Source organism: Canis lupus, chromosome 13 (genome assembly GCF_048164855.1).
Source record: "Canis lupus baileyi chromosome 13, mCanLup2.hap1, whole genome shotgun sequence".
NCBI classification, from domain to species: domain Eukaryota; kingdom Metazoa; phylum Chordata; class Mammalia; order Carnivora; family Canidae; genus Canis; species Canis lupus.
The window spans coordinates 40,726,157-40,743,080 of NC_132850.1; the positions used below are offsets into that span (position 1 = coordinate 40,726,157).

General features: G+C 41.2%; 1 protein-coding gene across 3 annotated transcripts in view; it reads left to right on the forward strand.

The window, feature by feature from the left end:
• The window catches only part of SLC17A8 (solute carrier family 17 member 8), a 56,128-nt gene that overhangs the window by 22,636 nt on the left and 16,568 nt on the right, over positions 1 to 16,924 (forward strand). For all 3 annotated transcript variants that reach the window (XM_072773268.1, XM_072773266.1, XM_072773267.1), the window contains exons 2-5: positions 1,937 to 2,189; positions 8,774 to 8,892; positions 11,189 to 11,303; positions 12,613 to 12,700. In XM_072773268.1, the coding sequence (XP_072629369.1) occupies positions 2,076 to 2,189; positions 8,774 to 8,892; positions 11,189 to 11,303; positions 12,613 to 12,700 (436 nt within the window). In that variant the 5' untranslated portion in view covers positions 1,937 to 2,075. The remainder of the gene's footprint in view (positions 1 to 1,936; positions 2,190 to 8,773; positions 8,893 to 11,188; positions 11,304 to 12,612; positions 12,701 to 16,924) is intronic.

A 16,924-nucleotide genomic window follows, 5' to 3' on the forward strand; every position in this document is an offset into this window, starting at 1 on the left:
AAAGAGGAGTTTTGGTGGAGAGGTTGGGGGATACCCGGTTGGAATGGGCACAAGAGACAATGGGAGGTGGGGAATTGAAGATAGTGATGTCCGATTTTTCTAAAAAAAAAAAAAAGAAGATGAGAATGGGGGTAGCTGGAGGAGAAAGTATTTTTATTTTATATTTTGATGTGGGAGAAATAAACATATTTGTAGACAGTAGGGATGATCTAGTAAAGGGGAGAAAATAATTGGTGAGTTCTGGGAGTGGGAATTTCTGGAACAATATCCTTGAGTAGATGAGAGGAAGTGAGATCTGGTGCCCAGGGTGAGAGGTTGGCTTTGGGTAGAAGCTTGGATGATTACCAGAGAAAACCTAGAGAGCATCAGCATAAATGCAGGTAGGTAGGTGGGTACGTTGAGACGTTGTTGCAGTTCTCTTCTGGTTATTGCAGCGCTCTCGTCCATGTATTAAGCCAGCACTCTGAGCTCAGTTAAAATTGAAAGCTCCTTCCCTTGTTTTGTCATTGCTCCCCGCTTTGATTTCAACAAAATTTGCATCGTCTAGTAATCATGGCTCCTCGTCTTTCGTCCTCACTAGCTAAGAACTGAAGAAGGGCAGAGAACATGTCACATTCTTTATTGCTCCCCAACACTTGGCACAGTGTCTGACACACAGTGTGCACTCAATAAATATTTGATGGATTGGATTGAATCTAGTATACTTTTTTCTCTATACACATACTTTAAACTTGATTTTGCTTGAGTCTTAAGAAGCTATCAAAATCATATTCTCTATGGATTGATAGGCAGATTATTCGTGTTTCAATCTATTCTCTTAATTATTGTATTAGCCATTTATTACTGAATTCAATATTCATGAAAACTTACAAGCTTTCCTGATTTTTACAAAAACTTGGACCTTAATTGGGCCATAGGAAATCCTCAAAAGGGTTACAATATGTGAGAAGATGCAAATACCTCGCTTTCTAATTGACATAGTGTCCAGTTTGCCCAATTCTTATTTATTTATTTATTTATTTATTTATTTATTTATTTATAAATATTTTATTTATTTATTCATGAGAGAACACAGAGAGAGTCAGAGACATGGGCAGAGGGAGAAGCAGGCTCTCTGCGGGGACCCCGACATGGGACTCGATCCCAGGACCCTGGGATCATGACCTGAGCTGAAAGCAGACACTCAACCATTGAGCCACCCAAGGGCTTCTCCTTTTTATTTTTTAAAGAAAAGGGCAAATTCACTGTAATTGACACACCATAATATGAACGGATAGAAGTCAATGAAAAATCCTGGCATCTGGTTAACAGATTCCAGAGGATCAGATCACCTCCTTAGAAGAACCACCTGGAAACAAAGGATATACCACCACCTGGGTATATACTGTGATGGAAAATGTGCCCCCCTGCTTCTACCTTTTATTAAGATTTAGATAAAGAGGAAGAAAAGAATCCACAAATGGATTGATTTGCTACTGTATATCTTTTTAACAAGCTTCGGGTGACACTAAAATCAAGGTCAAGTGCAATTGTTAGCTCGGTCATGCACTGTGGATGGTCTGTCAATACTCTTCCAGCAGGAAATTCAGTAAAGCATATTGTTTAGGATACAGACTAAGACTTGGACTTGCATCCCACTCAATGGACTTAGTTCCCTGATCCATATAATGGCAAGATAGCACCATCTATGTCATGGAGTAGTTGTGAGCTTTAAATGACCTAATGCCTATAAAAGTACAACCCAATATCCAGAATATCAGTAATTTTAGCCATTATTATTTGCTTTAATGACCATAACACCTTTTAAAAATGCAGGCTGCATCCTACTTTGGGTTTCCCTTTTTCTTCTTTGGTAGATCTTTTCTTTTTGCCTAGTATACTCCCCTTTTTCTCGAATCCTGGCCTTTCTTCTTTGACCATTTTTCTTCCACTCTAGAAAAATCGATGGGACCAACGAGGAAGAAGATAGCACTGAGCTGAATGAAGAAGGAAGGCCAGTACTGACTTCCAGGCAGAGGTCACCACTCTGCAACTGCCACTGCTGTGGCATCCCCAAGCGTTACATCATTGCCATTATGAGTGGGCTGGGATTCTGCATTTCCTTTGGGATTCGGTGCAATCTTGGAGTTGCCATCGTGGAAATGGTCAACAACAGCACTGTATATATTGATGGAAAACCGGAAATTCAGGTCAGTGTCAGTGTTTGGTGGGAGCTCTTTTGTCCATAGCTGTACAAATGCCTTGTTATAGGAAAGAAAGCTCTGCACCTCTTCCATTGATGTGACAAAAAATGGAGAATGGCTATCGTGTACCAGGTGCTGTGAATAGAAGGGAAGGGAAGGTGAAGGGAATAGAAGGATCAACAGCACAGGCTGGGTCCTTGTTCTCATAGAGATGTTCAAGTAAATAATCATAATCCATGATTGTAGGTGCTATGTTGGAGGTGTTCAGAATGCTTGGGGTCATATAGGGGGTTGCTGGACCAGACTTTGTTATCGTGAAAGAATTCCTAGAGAAAGTAAAGTGATGGCTGGCTCTGAAAGATGAGGAATTGACAGACTAGGAAAGTTCTGGTGAAGTGGGAAGAAGAGTATTGAAGAAAAAGGAATATCATGTGTGAAAGACTGTAGGAGAGAAGAGGGAGAAAGAGCTAGACAGAAGGAAAGAGAGAGAGAGAAAGGGAGAGAGAGAAAATGGTGTGTTTAGGAACTGAGATAGGAGTTCATCTTTTCTGAGCCCTGGACCCCTTTGGCAACCTGCTGTAGACTTACGACCCCTTTGTCAAAATAATATTTTAAGTTCCTAAAGTAAAATGCATGGAATTATAAAGGAAACCAATTATATTAGAATACAGATGTCAAAGTATTTAAAAATAAAATTAGTGATAGAGAAACATATGGGCTTCTTTGTGAACACATCAGGTGACAAAAGTCTAGCAATGAGTCTAAAATTACTGTAACTTTGAAGTCTGATGTATAAACTTTAGTTTAAGATAGTGATGACAACTGTCATAGGAACATATTTATAATCTCCACTAGTGAGGGAGTCACAGGTCCTGATCATACTACTGTGATTTGTTGCCTACAGTCACGATCACAGGAAATGCTAAATTTCAGCTAGCAGTTGTGAAAATAAAAATGCTGATTTTTCCCATCAAAGTTCACAGATCTGCGGATTCCATCCTTGGACTCGAGGCTGAGAACCCCGGTTAAGAGTGTAGAGCATGAGTGAGCATCAAGGGAGGGAGACACCAGGGTAGTTTTAGGCCAGGTAAAGCCTGGAGAAGCCACGTAGGGAGTCATGGGTGGGCTTTGGGCAGAGAAGCAATATGATGGAAACTGTTCCAGAATGACCTCTGCCCAATCCACTTAGTCCCCCAGTGGATTAGGATTGAAAGTGAGTGGAAGCAGGAGGACTAGTTCAAGGGATGCTGTGGTCGTCAACAAGCATACACTGATGTGACTTCAAAGCATTGTTTTTATGAATCACTGGAAAGAGACCATTTGGCTTGTTTCTTATGTGTAGGCCTAGAAAAGTATTGAGGCTACGGGGAAAAGATGAAAAATGTATGCCTGGTGGATGCCTGGGTGGGCACATATTTCGTTGTACGGGACACACACGCCGATGGAACTCATGTGGTGATACATGCAGGTTGCAGAGAGGCAATCTGATCATTCGCTGGTCCCTGTCCCTGTGTGGAGAAACACTTCGGTTGGAGTTTCCCAAACTGGTGTTTGGCAAGTGACTGTCGTGTAGGATGTGCCATGAAGATGATGTATTGGATGGGGGCTTCTACTGTGCTGGGTCCTGTGGGAGTCTCCAGCAGGGGCCTATGGTCCCCCTTGCTTCCTGGACTTTACTGTGGAACACTTTCTGTCCTGCCGCATCTCTCAGCATCACCTGGAATAGTTCCTTCCCAGCACTGGTTTGGGAAAAGCTGATTTTGATCCATTAAAAAGAAGTCTTTAGTTGTCCTTGCAGGCTTTTTTCTTTTTTTTTTTTTTCCCTTTTTTCCTTTTAGCTAAGAGATGATTTTGTCAGATGAAAAGAGCACAATGGAGAGTCTTGTAGCCTCCTTTTGATGCTGCAGCTGAATTTGTTCCAAAAGGATACGCTAGTTGTTTATTTTTTGGTGGGGAGGGAGGGCTGCAGAGGTGTGATGGGGCAAGCCATGCATTTTTTAAATAAAGAATGATGTATATTAGCGAGTTTTCAGATGGGTATCACATGCATTCTCCCAACCCTTTGTGAGCAAGGCCAGCTAATTAAAACTCGTCTGCTGAAGCCCAGATCAAAATGAAATGCTGGTTTGCATTTGTTTGTTGCCTGGAAAGACAGGCCTAGGTCTACAGAGTCTGCTTTGAGGCCTATGGAAAAGACATTCTGATAAAACCTAAGGAACAATGCTAGTTTGTGTTCTTTGGTTTCTATGGTTTTCCCTCTGGAGTCTTAGGGACACTGATTGGGATCTAAAATACGCTTTACATCATTCCTTCTGGTCTCCAAAAATAGGAGTTTGGTAGTATTTCCAAAGGTCTAGGACAACTCCACTTTGTAGCAGGCCATTTCTCTCTTGCTCAAGCAGAACAAAGCTCACATTTCGTCTGAGCGTGTTCAAGCTGATGACAAAGATTTCACTAATTATATTAAGAAAGTCTCTGCATGACTAATATTTCTGATTATTTGGTTTTTCATTTTATGGAGAGAAAACTAGATATCCTTCACTGGGATGTTTTTAAACCCTCATTTTCAAAAGAGGGAGAAAAGGAAGCAGTATGAGTCTCTAGGTCTTAAACAGGGTAGTTTCAGCTGATGTGTGACTACCCACATTTAGCGTAACAATTATGAATTTTAAAACATGTGGATCACTTAGAACAGCATCTGGCACATGGCAAGCAATAAATGACTGATGTTTAAGACACTTAAGAAACTTTAACATTCAGGAGAAGTCCAAACCCCTTCCCATTAATCACGAGTCCTGCAGAGTTAAGAGGACGGGCTTTGGAATTGGCCAGACCTTGTCTCGAACTTGACTTCTTTTGCTTATTAGCTCTGGGACCTTGAGCCAACTTGCCGTTATGTCCTGGTCAGGGATTGCTGGTTGCAAGGAAGAGAAATGCAGCAAGACCTGGTCAAGTTCAATAGGGAATTCTGGTTGGGCTGTAGGGGAGCTCATGAGAGTGAAAGGCCAAAAGCAGGTCTGAGGTGTATATTTGTATAGTCCATGCCCTGCCCAGGGGTCCTGGGGTCCTGGCTGTTGTCCAGGAGGGGCGGAAAAGGGGTCCTCCCCTAGTTCTTTCCAAGGCATAGATAGAGGCTCTGCCGGGAAGGGCAGAGGGGAGCTGGCCCTCCTGGACCTACAAAATCCTTAGCTACAGTGTCCAGCCTCCCGGCTCCACATGGTCCCTCATCTGCTTCTCTCTGAGTATGCTCTTCTGTCCCAGGTCTCTCCAGAGAGAGAGACTTTTCCTTTTCCATGGCTTCCCACTGTCCTCCAAAGCTGGAGTGTCTTGCCTCACTTGGCCCTGACTAAAAAGGGATTGGTTTCAGCTCAAGTCTTCAGTGCTAAATATAATTCCTGAGTGTGGATTGGAGAGAGAGATGGAGACAGAGAAAGACAGAGAGAGAGAGAGAGATGGAGAGAGATAGAGACAGAGCCTGATTGGCCAGACATCCAGTCAGCAGGGGATAGACCCGGGGCACTGAGGTGGGGCAGGGGGCGGTGAGGGTGGGGAATGCTTTCTGAAGGAGATGGGAGCCTGGAGGCAGGAACAGACATTTCTAGCAATTCTTTGCGGACCCTCATTGTCCTTATTGTAAACTGGGAATAAAAGGCCTGCTCTGCATATTGCAGGAGACAATTTGGTGCTAACTAGTAAGTACTTATATTAGATTCCTAAAGCTGCTCTAACAAATTACCTCAAACATGGTGGTTTAAGACAACTGAAATCTATTCTGTCTCAGATGTGGAGACCAGAAATCTGAAAGAGTGTCAGCAGGGCCACACTTGCTCTCCAGGCTCAGCAGAAGAACTGCCCCCCTTGCCTTTTCCAGTTTTGGGGGCTCTCAGTGCTCCTTGGCTTGTGGCAGCATCACTCCCATCCCTACCCCTGTCTTCACCTGCACTCTTCCTCTTCTGTCTCAAACCTCTTTCTGCCTTTCTCTTGCAAGAACATGTGTCTTTGGATTTAGAGCCCAACTAGATAATCCCGGATAATTTATCTCAAGATCCTTGATTTCTATCACATCAACAAAGCCTTTTTCCCGAAGAGGGTAGCATTCTTAGGTTCCAGAGATTTTGCGTGTAAATCTTTTGGGGGCCATTCTTTACACAATACCTGACACTGTGGTTAGCTTATCATAATGGCGCAAACCTGGGGCCATTATGATTCTAATGGAGCTCCAGCGGTGATGGAAGTCAGTTCTGGGCAGGCCCAAGTGCTTTTAGTCATGTATCCTATCCTTCAGAGATTATCTGAAAGCACCATCTCCTCAGAAGGAAAAGTATGAACAGGGGACATCATGATTGGTAATTAGCCTCTGGGTGATGTGGATCCTTGGTTCCCTGGGTCATTTTGTGACTCAAGACAAAGAAGTCTAGTCTCTATTTCTTAGTAAGAAAGTCAGGTCTCTACAAGCAGAGCAAATAATGTAGTTTTTTGGGTCAGGTGGATAAGAGATCTTGATCCTGGCTCCCCTTGTAACTAGTTGTATGACCTTGGGGGAGTAAGTTAATGTCTCTAAGCCTCAATTTCCTCCTCTAAAGAAGAAGAGCCAATAATCACCTCTGGGTGTTCTAAGAATTAAGAGAGGAAATATATGGACAGTGCCTCAAAAAATTATGTCCCCCTTCTGCTCCAAGCTCCCAATGGTTTCCATCTTTCTTTGAGGAAAAGCCAAGGTCCTCTTGGTGACTTAAAGGGCCTGTCATCATTTGGACTGCTCCCACTTTAACTCCTTTTCTCATGTCACTTATTATCCCCCAGCTCTCCTTACATCTTGCTGTTCCTCCAACTTCAGGGCTTTACACTTGCTATTTCTCTGCCTTGAAAGTTCTCTCAGATGATCAACAGCATGATTTGCTCCCTTCTTTCCTTTAGGGCTTGACTAAAAAATCACCTCCTCAATGAAGCCTTCCCTCCCTCTTATCCAGCACTTCCAGTCCCCTTCTCTGCTTTAGTTTTTTCTCCTCGTCCCCAGTCACCATCTAACAGGGTCTATACTTGTTTACTATCTGCTGTCCCTACTGGCATCTTCGCAAAGACAGCAAATACTGTTGTCCTCCTGTTCACGGTTGCATCCTCGGGGCCTAGAACAATGTGTGGCATATAGTAGCACAAAATAAAAATTTGGTGAGCTGATTTGAAAGAATGACTATTAACTTCAGTTTACCCCCCCCCCTTTTTTTTTGAGTAATCTCTACGCAATATAGGGCTTGAACTCATGCCCTTGAGATCAAGAGCTGCATGCTCTACCAACAGAGCCAGCCAGGCACCCCAGTTTCTTTTTTACTCTCAAACTTCAATTTTCTAATTAGTAAAATGGGAAATATGGCAAACAGGACAGGTCAATGTTACACGGGACTGTGATTGCCCAGAACACAGAGGCAGTTCTTGTTTGCATTAGTATTTATACCATCTGGCACCTGACCTGGCATGCAGGAGGCACTCGGTGAATGTTAAATAAATGAGCAAATAAATATGTAATAACTTGTGATGGGAAAATAAACCGACAAAAGTTTATAAGGCATACCATCTTGATAACTAAGAACCCCTCCTCCGTAATTGGAACACCTTGCATTTTGATATCATTGCCTTTTTTTAAAAAAAAGATTTTATTTTTAACTAATCTCTATAACCCAACGTGGGGCTTGAGTTGTTAAACCTGAGATCAAGAGTTAGTTGCATGGTCTAGGGACCGAGCCAGCCAGGCACCCCAATGCTTTACAAAGCTATTCATGGATTCATTCATTTGGCAAATATTTCCTTGCACCTTCTATGTTCCAGTAATTTATTTTAAGTACTAAAGCTATAAAGTCAAAAGGACGTGGCCGGCACCTTAGAGTTGCTTGCCCTAGTGTGGGAAATCGATGTGTGAATGGCTAGTTTGAGAACAGCACTGGGCACAGGCCATGGCTGTAAGGACAGAGGTCTCTGGGACAAGTGAGGACAAAGTGACCACTTCAAAAGGGAGCTGGGGAGCTTCCCCAGAAGGAGGTACATTTGCAATGAATCTGAAAAAAGTGACTTTATTTGGGAAGAAAATGAAGAAAGGGGGTCTGGCCCTGGAGAATCACATTTTCTTTTTCCCTTTTTTTCTTTTTAAAGATTTTATTTATTTATTCACGAGAGACAGAGAGAGAGAGAGAAGCAGAGACACAGGTAGAGGGAGAAGCAGGATCCCTGCAGGGAGCCTGATACGGGACTCGATCCCAGGATCTGGGATCACGCTCTGAGCCAAAGGCGATGCTCAACAGCTGAGCCACCCAGGTGTCCTGATAATCACATTTTCAATAGTTTAAGAGTTGTCCCATTATATATATGTGTTTGCATTTAAGTTTGTACACAGTCTCTCTTTGCTTTCACTAGAAGACAAACTCAATGGCAGGAGGGAGTTTGTTGTGCTTGTTGTTTGTTGTGAAGCCCTCCACAAATATTTGTTGAATAAAGGAAGGAAAGAAGGCCCTTGTGGGGTTATTATGTAGGATCATCAGTGAAAAATGATGGTCAAGTGTTTTCTTACAAACGCAACTGTATCTGATTTTTCATTTCAGACAGCACAGTTTAACTGGGATCCAGAGACAGTGGGCCTCATCCATGGATCTTTTTTCTGGGGTTATATTGTGACACAAATTCCAGGTGGTTTCATTTCAAATAAGTTTGCCGCTAACAGGTAAGGTAAACTGATGTCACATGAATGTGGTGCAGATCATGACATGATTTTGTGTTTTTAAAAAATCTGCATAGTTCTCTCTCAATTTGGAGATGCAGAATGAGAGACAGGAACAATTCCAATAGGTGTGATTCACAGATATTAATATGATTCTGTTCTTACAAGTCTCTTTTTATTTACTTCTTTGTCTAATTTATCTTGCAATTCATGATTATGTAGTAAAAAGAGCAATTGAATCTGAGTCAGAAGAAATAGTTCCTGGACCCTAAATAACTCACAAGGTGACCTCTACTGAGTCACTTTTTTTCCTTCTCTGGGTCTGTTTCCTCATCTGTGAAATAAAGCATGGTTTAGACTGTGTTAGTTTCCTTTGATAAGTGACATTCTGCGATCCGTGTACTATGTTTAGATAGTCCAGTATCACACAGATTTTGGGGGCTTGCCTCTAGCTTGCAAGATGTCTTTAATGCCCTTGAAATTCTTTAGTAGGTGTTTGAGCAATTAAAAGTATCCAAGACAAAATAAATAAATAAACAAACAAACAAACAAACAAATAAATAAATAAATAAAAGTATCCAACACAGGATGAGCCATCCCAAAGAGCAGTTGAGTTCTCTATCACAGAGGTATTCAAACAGAAGAAGATGGCCACTTGGAGGATACATAGGATGTATATATAGCAGAAAAGGAGTATATGAAATACTTCTAGTTTTCTTCCAAGTGTGTGTCCTCTGTGATTGTATGTGTGGGTTTCATGAACTGTACCTTCTTATAAAGCAGCATTTCTCAAATTCTAAAACACAACTCATTAGATGGTAATGAAATCAATGTAGTGACTTACCAATGAGCATTTTCTTTTTTTTTATAAATTTATTTTTTATTTGTGTTCAATTTGCCAACATATAGCATAACACCCAGTGCTCATCCCATCAAGTGCCCCCCTCAGTGCCCATCACCCAGTCACCCCCACCCCCCACCCACCTCCCCTTCCACCACCCCCAGTTTCTTTCCCAGAGTTAGGAGTCTTTCATGTTCTGTCTCCCTTTCTGATATTTCCCACTCATTTTTTCTCCCTTCCCCTTTATTCCCTTTCACTATTTTTTATATTCCCCAAATGAATGAGACCATAAAATGTTTGTCCTTCTCCGATTGACTTACTTCACTCAGCATAATACCCTCCAGTTCCATCAACGTTGAAGCAAATGGTGGGTATTTGTCGTTTCTAATGGCTGAGTAATATTCCATCGTATACATATAAAAAAAAAGAGAAAAATAAATGTATAAAATGTATAAAAATGTATAAAATGTAAAAAAATGTATAAAAAAAGAGAAAAATAGAAGAGGAGATAATCAAATAGAATAAAATCGGATAGAACATATTTTAATTTATTGCACACTTAAGTATTGGTTTTTGAAACTTGTTTTGGTTACGTTTGTGTGTATGATTATATGTTGCATTGCAATATAAAATATGTGCTGTTTTATGGGTTAAGGTAAAAAAAAAAGTTTGAAAGTCCATACCATCAGATGTAAATATGCACAAGCCTGACTTTATTTACTTACGTTCTTGTCTAATTTGTGTCTTCCATTTATGGTCACTTACTGACTGTATTCTTTTCAAAAAGTGATAAAATACTGGCTCATATGGTCTCCAGGGTTACTGCCCACATTTCTGCCATAAAAATAAATCACACATAATATTTCCCAACATGTTAAAAGGGCTGGTGCATCATTAGTGTATGAGAAAGAAAGAAAACACTGCTTGTCCTCTTTTCCCAGGATGGGTGGTCAGGGCAGAGAGGAGAAGACAGGTGGCACTGGGTAGGGACCTGGGGGTTCTGACAGATACATACCCTGTGCTTGGCTGGTCCCAGGACACAGATTTCTTTCAAAGAGTATGGCCTTCTGGTCAAATGGCAGCAGAGTCATGAAGGAGGAGATATAATCCAAACATAAGAGTCAGAATGAGTCAGTTGGGTAGAACCAAGCAGAATGGTGCATCTCCGGCAAGCTCACCTCACCTTGGTCAACCTCCAGCCTTGGGGCTTCATTCAGGGAGGATGTTCCTGTACTGCCAAAAATCTGTCCATAATGGGTCTAGGGATGAGCTCAGGACTTAAAGCTACCCAACAGTTTAGCTGGGGTCACACCAGAGCCTGACATGACATCTGTTTCTCTGTTTATTAGTTTCCATGGTGATATCCCATGGGTCGTGAGGTTCATTTCCGATGTTAAACCGAAGTGCCCACCCACAAAGGGAGGCTTGCCCAACTCACACAGTGTTTTGGTCCCTCAGGGTCTTTGGAGCCGCCATCTTCTTAACATCAACCTTGAACATGTTCATTCCTTCTGCTGCTAGAGTGCACTACGGCTGTGTCATGTGTGTCAGAATTTTGCAAGGTCTAGTGGAGGTAGGAGATTCCTTCTTTAACGGTTTTTGATGCCATTACCTGCAGTATGGTCCTCTAGATGATTCAGCTTCTAAAGAAAACCTGAGTTACTTAATTTTCTGATCTTCCTCCTTGTCCCACTATTTCCCCTTCCTAGTTTTCATGACAATCATGTATACTTTAATTAAAATGCCTTGGATGATTACAAATTTATACACAATGAAGAGTCATTTCCTAGAATGTAGAATTTCACATGAGCCAGCAGCGATCTCAGAGATAATCTAACCCAACCCTTGTCATTTAATAAATAATGAAGCAGAAGCCCCAGTCCTATAGTTCACGTAGCAGGGGCCCTTTCCACAAAAACAATTTAAATGGATTTGTTAATAAATTTGTAAAATTCCTAGAGTGTAATATTACACAAAGATTTCACTCAAAGAGTTGTTGAATCCCTATGTCATACACCTGAAACTATTATAACACTGTATTTTAACTACACTGGAATTAAAAAAAAAACAATAAAAAATTTTAAAGATGTGAATCTAGGAAAAAAATGCAAAAACCAGTCCTTCCTCAAGAGCAGTACAAAAACAGATGGTGGGCTAAATCAGGCCATAGTTTCCCAAGCCCTGATGTAGAGCAATGTTTCTCAAGCTCATTCACCTCTAACCTTCGTTGCTTTTGTCATATCCATGTACAATTTGTGCTTTGTTTGCCTACAGTGTTTCCCTAGATCAATTCATTAAAAAAAAAAAAAACAAAAAACAAAACCACACACCAAAAAAGAACCTCATTGTAAGCAACAATATTTTTGAAATCATGGGTTTCACATGCCAGGTACCTTTTTTCCTAAACCCTATTAGAGTATATTTGCGCCAATTCTGATAAAAAAAAAAAAAGTAGTTTGTTGTAGCAACTCAAATCCAACTCTAGTTCCACTAGAGGGACATATACCACACTTTGGGAAATTCTGATGGGTGGAAAGAACATGATATGCACAGCCATGAAGAGTAGAATGTACTCACTCAATGGCTCTTAGCCTCAGATTCTGTATCTTGGAATGAGGGATGGACCAGCTGATTGCAGAAATCCCTTTCTGCACCAATATTCTATAATAATATGGACTATAAAGGCCCTTTCCTCACCATTCTTATGTTTGAACTGATATTGAAATTGCAGCATCTGTGCCATGAGTTAAAATAGCTGACACAAGCTATTTATGAATTGGGTTTTTATACTGTAGCCTCTCTTAAAGAAGAAAGATCCACATTTTAAACACCAACAGAAACTGTAGTCAAGTCAAAAAGTCTATTTTCAACTGTTTCACCAGGGTGTGACTTACCCAGCCTGCCATGGGATGTGGAGTAAGTGGGCACCACCTTTGGAGAGAAGCCGACTGGCCACAACCTCTTTTTGTGGTAAGTGTATTAGAATCATAAGTTTTACTTAGGGAAGCTTTGGCTTCATGTGAAGACCCTACTATGTAGAATTTCTTTTGTTCACATAACAGAAGTCCAAAGGTGAGTGACTGCTGGTATTGGTTTTACTGCTTGTGATCTAGCATGTTATGACTTTCTACTCCACTGCCCTAGGAGTGATAGCTTTTTACTCTCATACTTGTTTCTCAGGTTCACAAGGTGGCTGTTAGAGCTCCAGGCATCAAGTCCACATTCAAGGCAGGAAGAAGTGGGGATGGTTGTCCTAACTACATCTGTTCCTATTATCAGCAAAGTAAAAGCTTTCCCAAAACCCCTTAGCAGGCCTCCACATATTTCCTTGGCCCTAATTGTGTCATATGTTTCATCAACTGCAGGGGCAGTGAGGAAACCAAGTGCAAGCTTTTCCAGCACCATTAGTAGAGAAAGGTGGAAAAGAAGGGGTAGGAAGTGGTTGTTGAATGAGCCAACAAATGGTATTTGTTGAAGTCAAAAGCAGAAAGGAAAGAATCATCAAGTATCTTGCTCTTGTTTTTACAGATAGAGAAACTGAAACTAAAGTGTAAAGTTAATTTCATTGAATGGAAAATGGGGTTCAAGGTCACATTGGGCATGAAATGGGAGCTAGACCACCTGAGTCTTAATTCAGAACTTTCCTCACTACACATACTATGTACATGTTATAGGACAGATCTGTTAATTAATTTTTGCCATTATAGTCCAGATGAAAAAGAAGCCATCCACCTCACCTGAAAGTATGTCAGTGGTCCTTAAGTAGTGAGGTGACTTTAATTCCTGGGTGACCCACCTTCACCTTGCTGAGGTTGTCTTACTCTAAGTCATGGAAGTGGCCTTCTCTGTATCTCTGGAATAATCAGTGTTCCAAGCGTCTACCTAGATGCCAATCAATAATTTAACGAGGACAGTGCAGGCTGACCCCATCAACGCAATTGTAAAATATATTTTCCTCTTTTTTTTTTAATGGAGGAAGGGGCCCAGGCAGACAAAAGTGCTTTAAGTCATGAAAGTCACAACGGGGACTGGGCAAAATTAGGATCACAATTTAGCACTGCCTGGTTTTTCGAGCTAGTGTGCCTTTCCTAGGAAACACCAACCTGTATTTCTTCTTCTTTTTTTTTTTTTTATTCAGAGGCAGAGAGAGAGAGAGGCAGGCAGAGAGGTAGAGACACAGGCAGAGCGAGAAGCAGGCTCCATGCAGGGAGCCCGATGTGGGACTCGATCCCGGGTCTCCAGGATCACACCCCAGGCTGCAGGAGGCGCTAAACCACTGTGCCACCAGGGCTGCCCCCAACCTGTATTTCTTAGTGAAAAGGAGAAATAAAGCTTCCTCTTAATTTTTGTGAATATTTTAATTTATTTCTCCTTTTTACCTCCTTAATAATAATAATAAATAATATTATTATAATAATATAGAATAATATAAAATATCTAGAATAATATCTAGAGTAATATAAAATACCTAGAATAATGTATAAATATTATATAATAATATTCTATATTATTATTAATTTATTATTTTATTCTATCATAAAGAATCCCTGGGACTTTGGTGTGAATATTCACCAATATGCCCATTTTATGCCTTGCTTGGAACTGCGTGTACAGCTGAGATATCTTTGCATCTTTAGCCTTTATTGTCCTTAGAAACCATTTCTGTTCTCTTGTTTGTAGTTCAAGATCATCTCCACTTCGACTACTGACTTTGAGCCAACTCTAGAAGAAAATAAGATTCTGACCTTGTGGATTGTCAGATCCTTGATCTTATTTTCTTTGGATGGCTTATTTACAAGGCTTTTCATTTTGATTTGCCAGCAAAGCAGGAATGACTAGCTGCCACTCCCCATTCTTAGTGTCTTTATAACCCTTAAAGGGCTGATTTAAGAAATGGTTGACTCTCAAGGAAAGTTACCTGATCAAAGTCATGGGCTTTATTACTCTTCCCAGCTAAGGTGTGGCCTTGGTTTGAAAGAACAGCCAAGGAAAAATGTCATTAGAAGGAAACCCAAATTTGGGGTTAATCAGTTCTTACCAAAAAAGTAGTGGAGTTGGCAGGAATGTTAGGAAATATCTAGTGCAGTAAGTTTTCCCAGCTAGTAAGGACAGATTTAGGGACTCTCCTACTCCTGATGGCTACTCCCCTTCCTCATGCCACTCAACAAGCACTGGAGGGCTCCTCTGTCCTCTGCTGTCTGCCTACAGAGGGATCAAGGTGCAATCAGCTCCCCTAGAGCCGTGTGGGTGGCACACCCCACTGAGGTATGCTCAGGGGCTGTGGGTGTGACAGGAGATTACAGTCAGCCATGTCTAGAAGGAGGATGAAGAGTTTGTCTAATAGACAGGGAAGTTCAGTTTCAAGTATAAAATTTCCTCAATGAGAGAATTCTTCTTACTATGAAGAATTAAGGGGCGTTTTTGGGTAGAGGAGGCAGGATCACATTATGCAGTAGTTATGGAAAAAGGCTCTGGATTCCTACAGACCTGGTTCCTGCCATTCACACCTGTATGGCCTCTGGCAACTTACCTCCCCTCCCCCAGCCTTGTTTTTTTTTTTTTTTTCAGTTCAATAGACTTTATTTAGTGGTGAAAGCTTGAGGCAGGATGACCAAGCTGTTAGTTATTCTAATTACAAAAGAAACATCATAGACAAGGTGCCAGAAACCTAAGGTCTCCATAAAGCATTTCAATGGATTCAAGAGTGACTTAAAAGTATACAACAATGGAGATGACTCAAAGTAACAAGACCAACTGTTTTTAAAGGGAAGTGATAGATAGGGAAGTGACATTGGTACCAATGCCAAAGAGTTGAAAGAAGGGTTAAATAAAATCATAGGTCTAGAATCCTCAACACAGTAGTGGCCACACCGAAAGCCCCCAATGCATCCTAGGTGGTGGATTTATCCCCTGATCTTCCCTGTCCCTGGCATTCTCCTACCCCTCACGTCCTAGAAATTTGGCCCAGGGAAGACCACCTTCTCTCCACCCACAGCAGAGTCAAGCCTGAAGCTCTTTCTAAACAAAATGCCTTGGAATGCTTGTCTTACTGGTTTGAGGAAGTCTGAGGCTGAAAAAAAAATGCATTGTCATGCTGTACATTATAGTCTCATGATAGTTGGGGTTTGTGCGGAACTAATTACAGCTTACAGAACATCTTTGTGGACAAAGTTTATTTGATTCTCAAAAATATCTCTGGGAGATAGAGATTTCATTCTCATCTTCTATCTGAGGATAATGACTCTAAGTGACTGAGATACTCCCTCAGGGGTCATGATGTTCAAATTTAGGATTCCCAGGTTGTGCCTTTCCTGGCCAGTCAGGCCCAGCTTGGAAAGATAGGATTAATCTCTTTCTCTAGAAGATACCCTTACTCCCATTTCTTGATGGTCTACCTTAGCACTGAGGTTTGAGATACAGAATTTCCTGTTGCTGCTGCTCACTTTTTCTGAGCAAGATTTTTTTTCATTCACAGCCCAAAGCAAATTTCAGGTAATATTTTTTTGGGGGGGGATCCAATGAATATTGATGGGAAGTTTTTAGGACTCGTGTTTCTATAGCAGATTATCATGGAGCTGTAGGGGACAGTGGAGACCAGGCCACTGCCTCTAGCATTCGTGATCTTGTCTAGACTAGATAAATACCCACCTGTAGGTAAAGTGTTTACAAGGTTAGGTGTTTACAAAGAAATAAACTTCAAAATGGGCCCATTCCGGGGGTAGATGGAGAGCAGCCTTGCTGTTCATTCTGCCATCCTTGAATAGAACTGTTTTCTGATTTTTTAAAAGAAACCAAGACTCGAAAAAGTATGATTTCTTAATAGTTTGAAGTCCCTCATTTAAAGACTGAGTTGATCATTCTTCTGAACCGTGAGCTCTGAAAGGCAGATCCATGGGCTCCTTTGCTTCCTATCTTCAGCCCATAGTATTGTACCTGGTTGAATTTTTCAAATCTCTGTTAGATTTTTTTTCTGATCTGTTTTTTCTATTCTTTCATGTAATTCAAAATTGCTGTGCCTGAGTCATCTTTGCCCAATCCCTCCATGGTACCTGGATAAAATCAAAGGGTACTCAGTGACCTTTCTCTCCTGGAAGTGCTATTTTAAGGTACACTGGGAGTGTGTCCCTCTGCACGGAGGCATTCTGGCTCTTGCTCAGTTTGATCCATCTTCATTTCCACAACAGGAACTCTAGA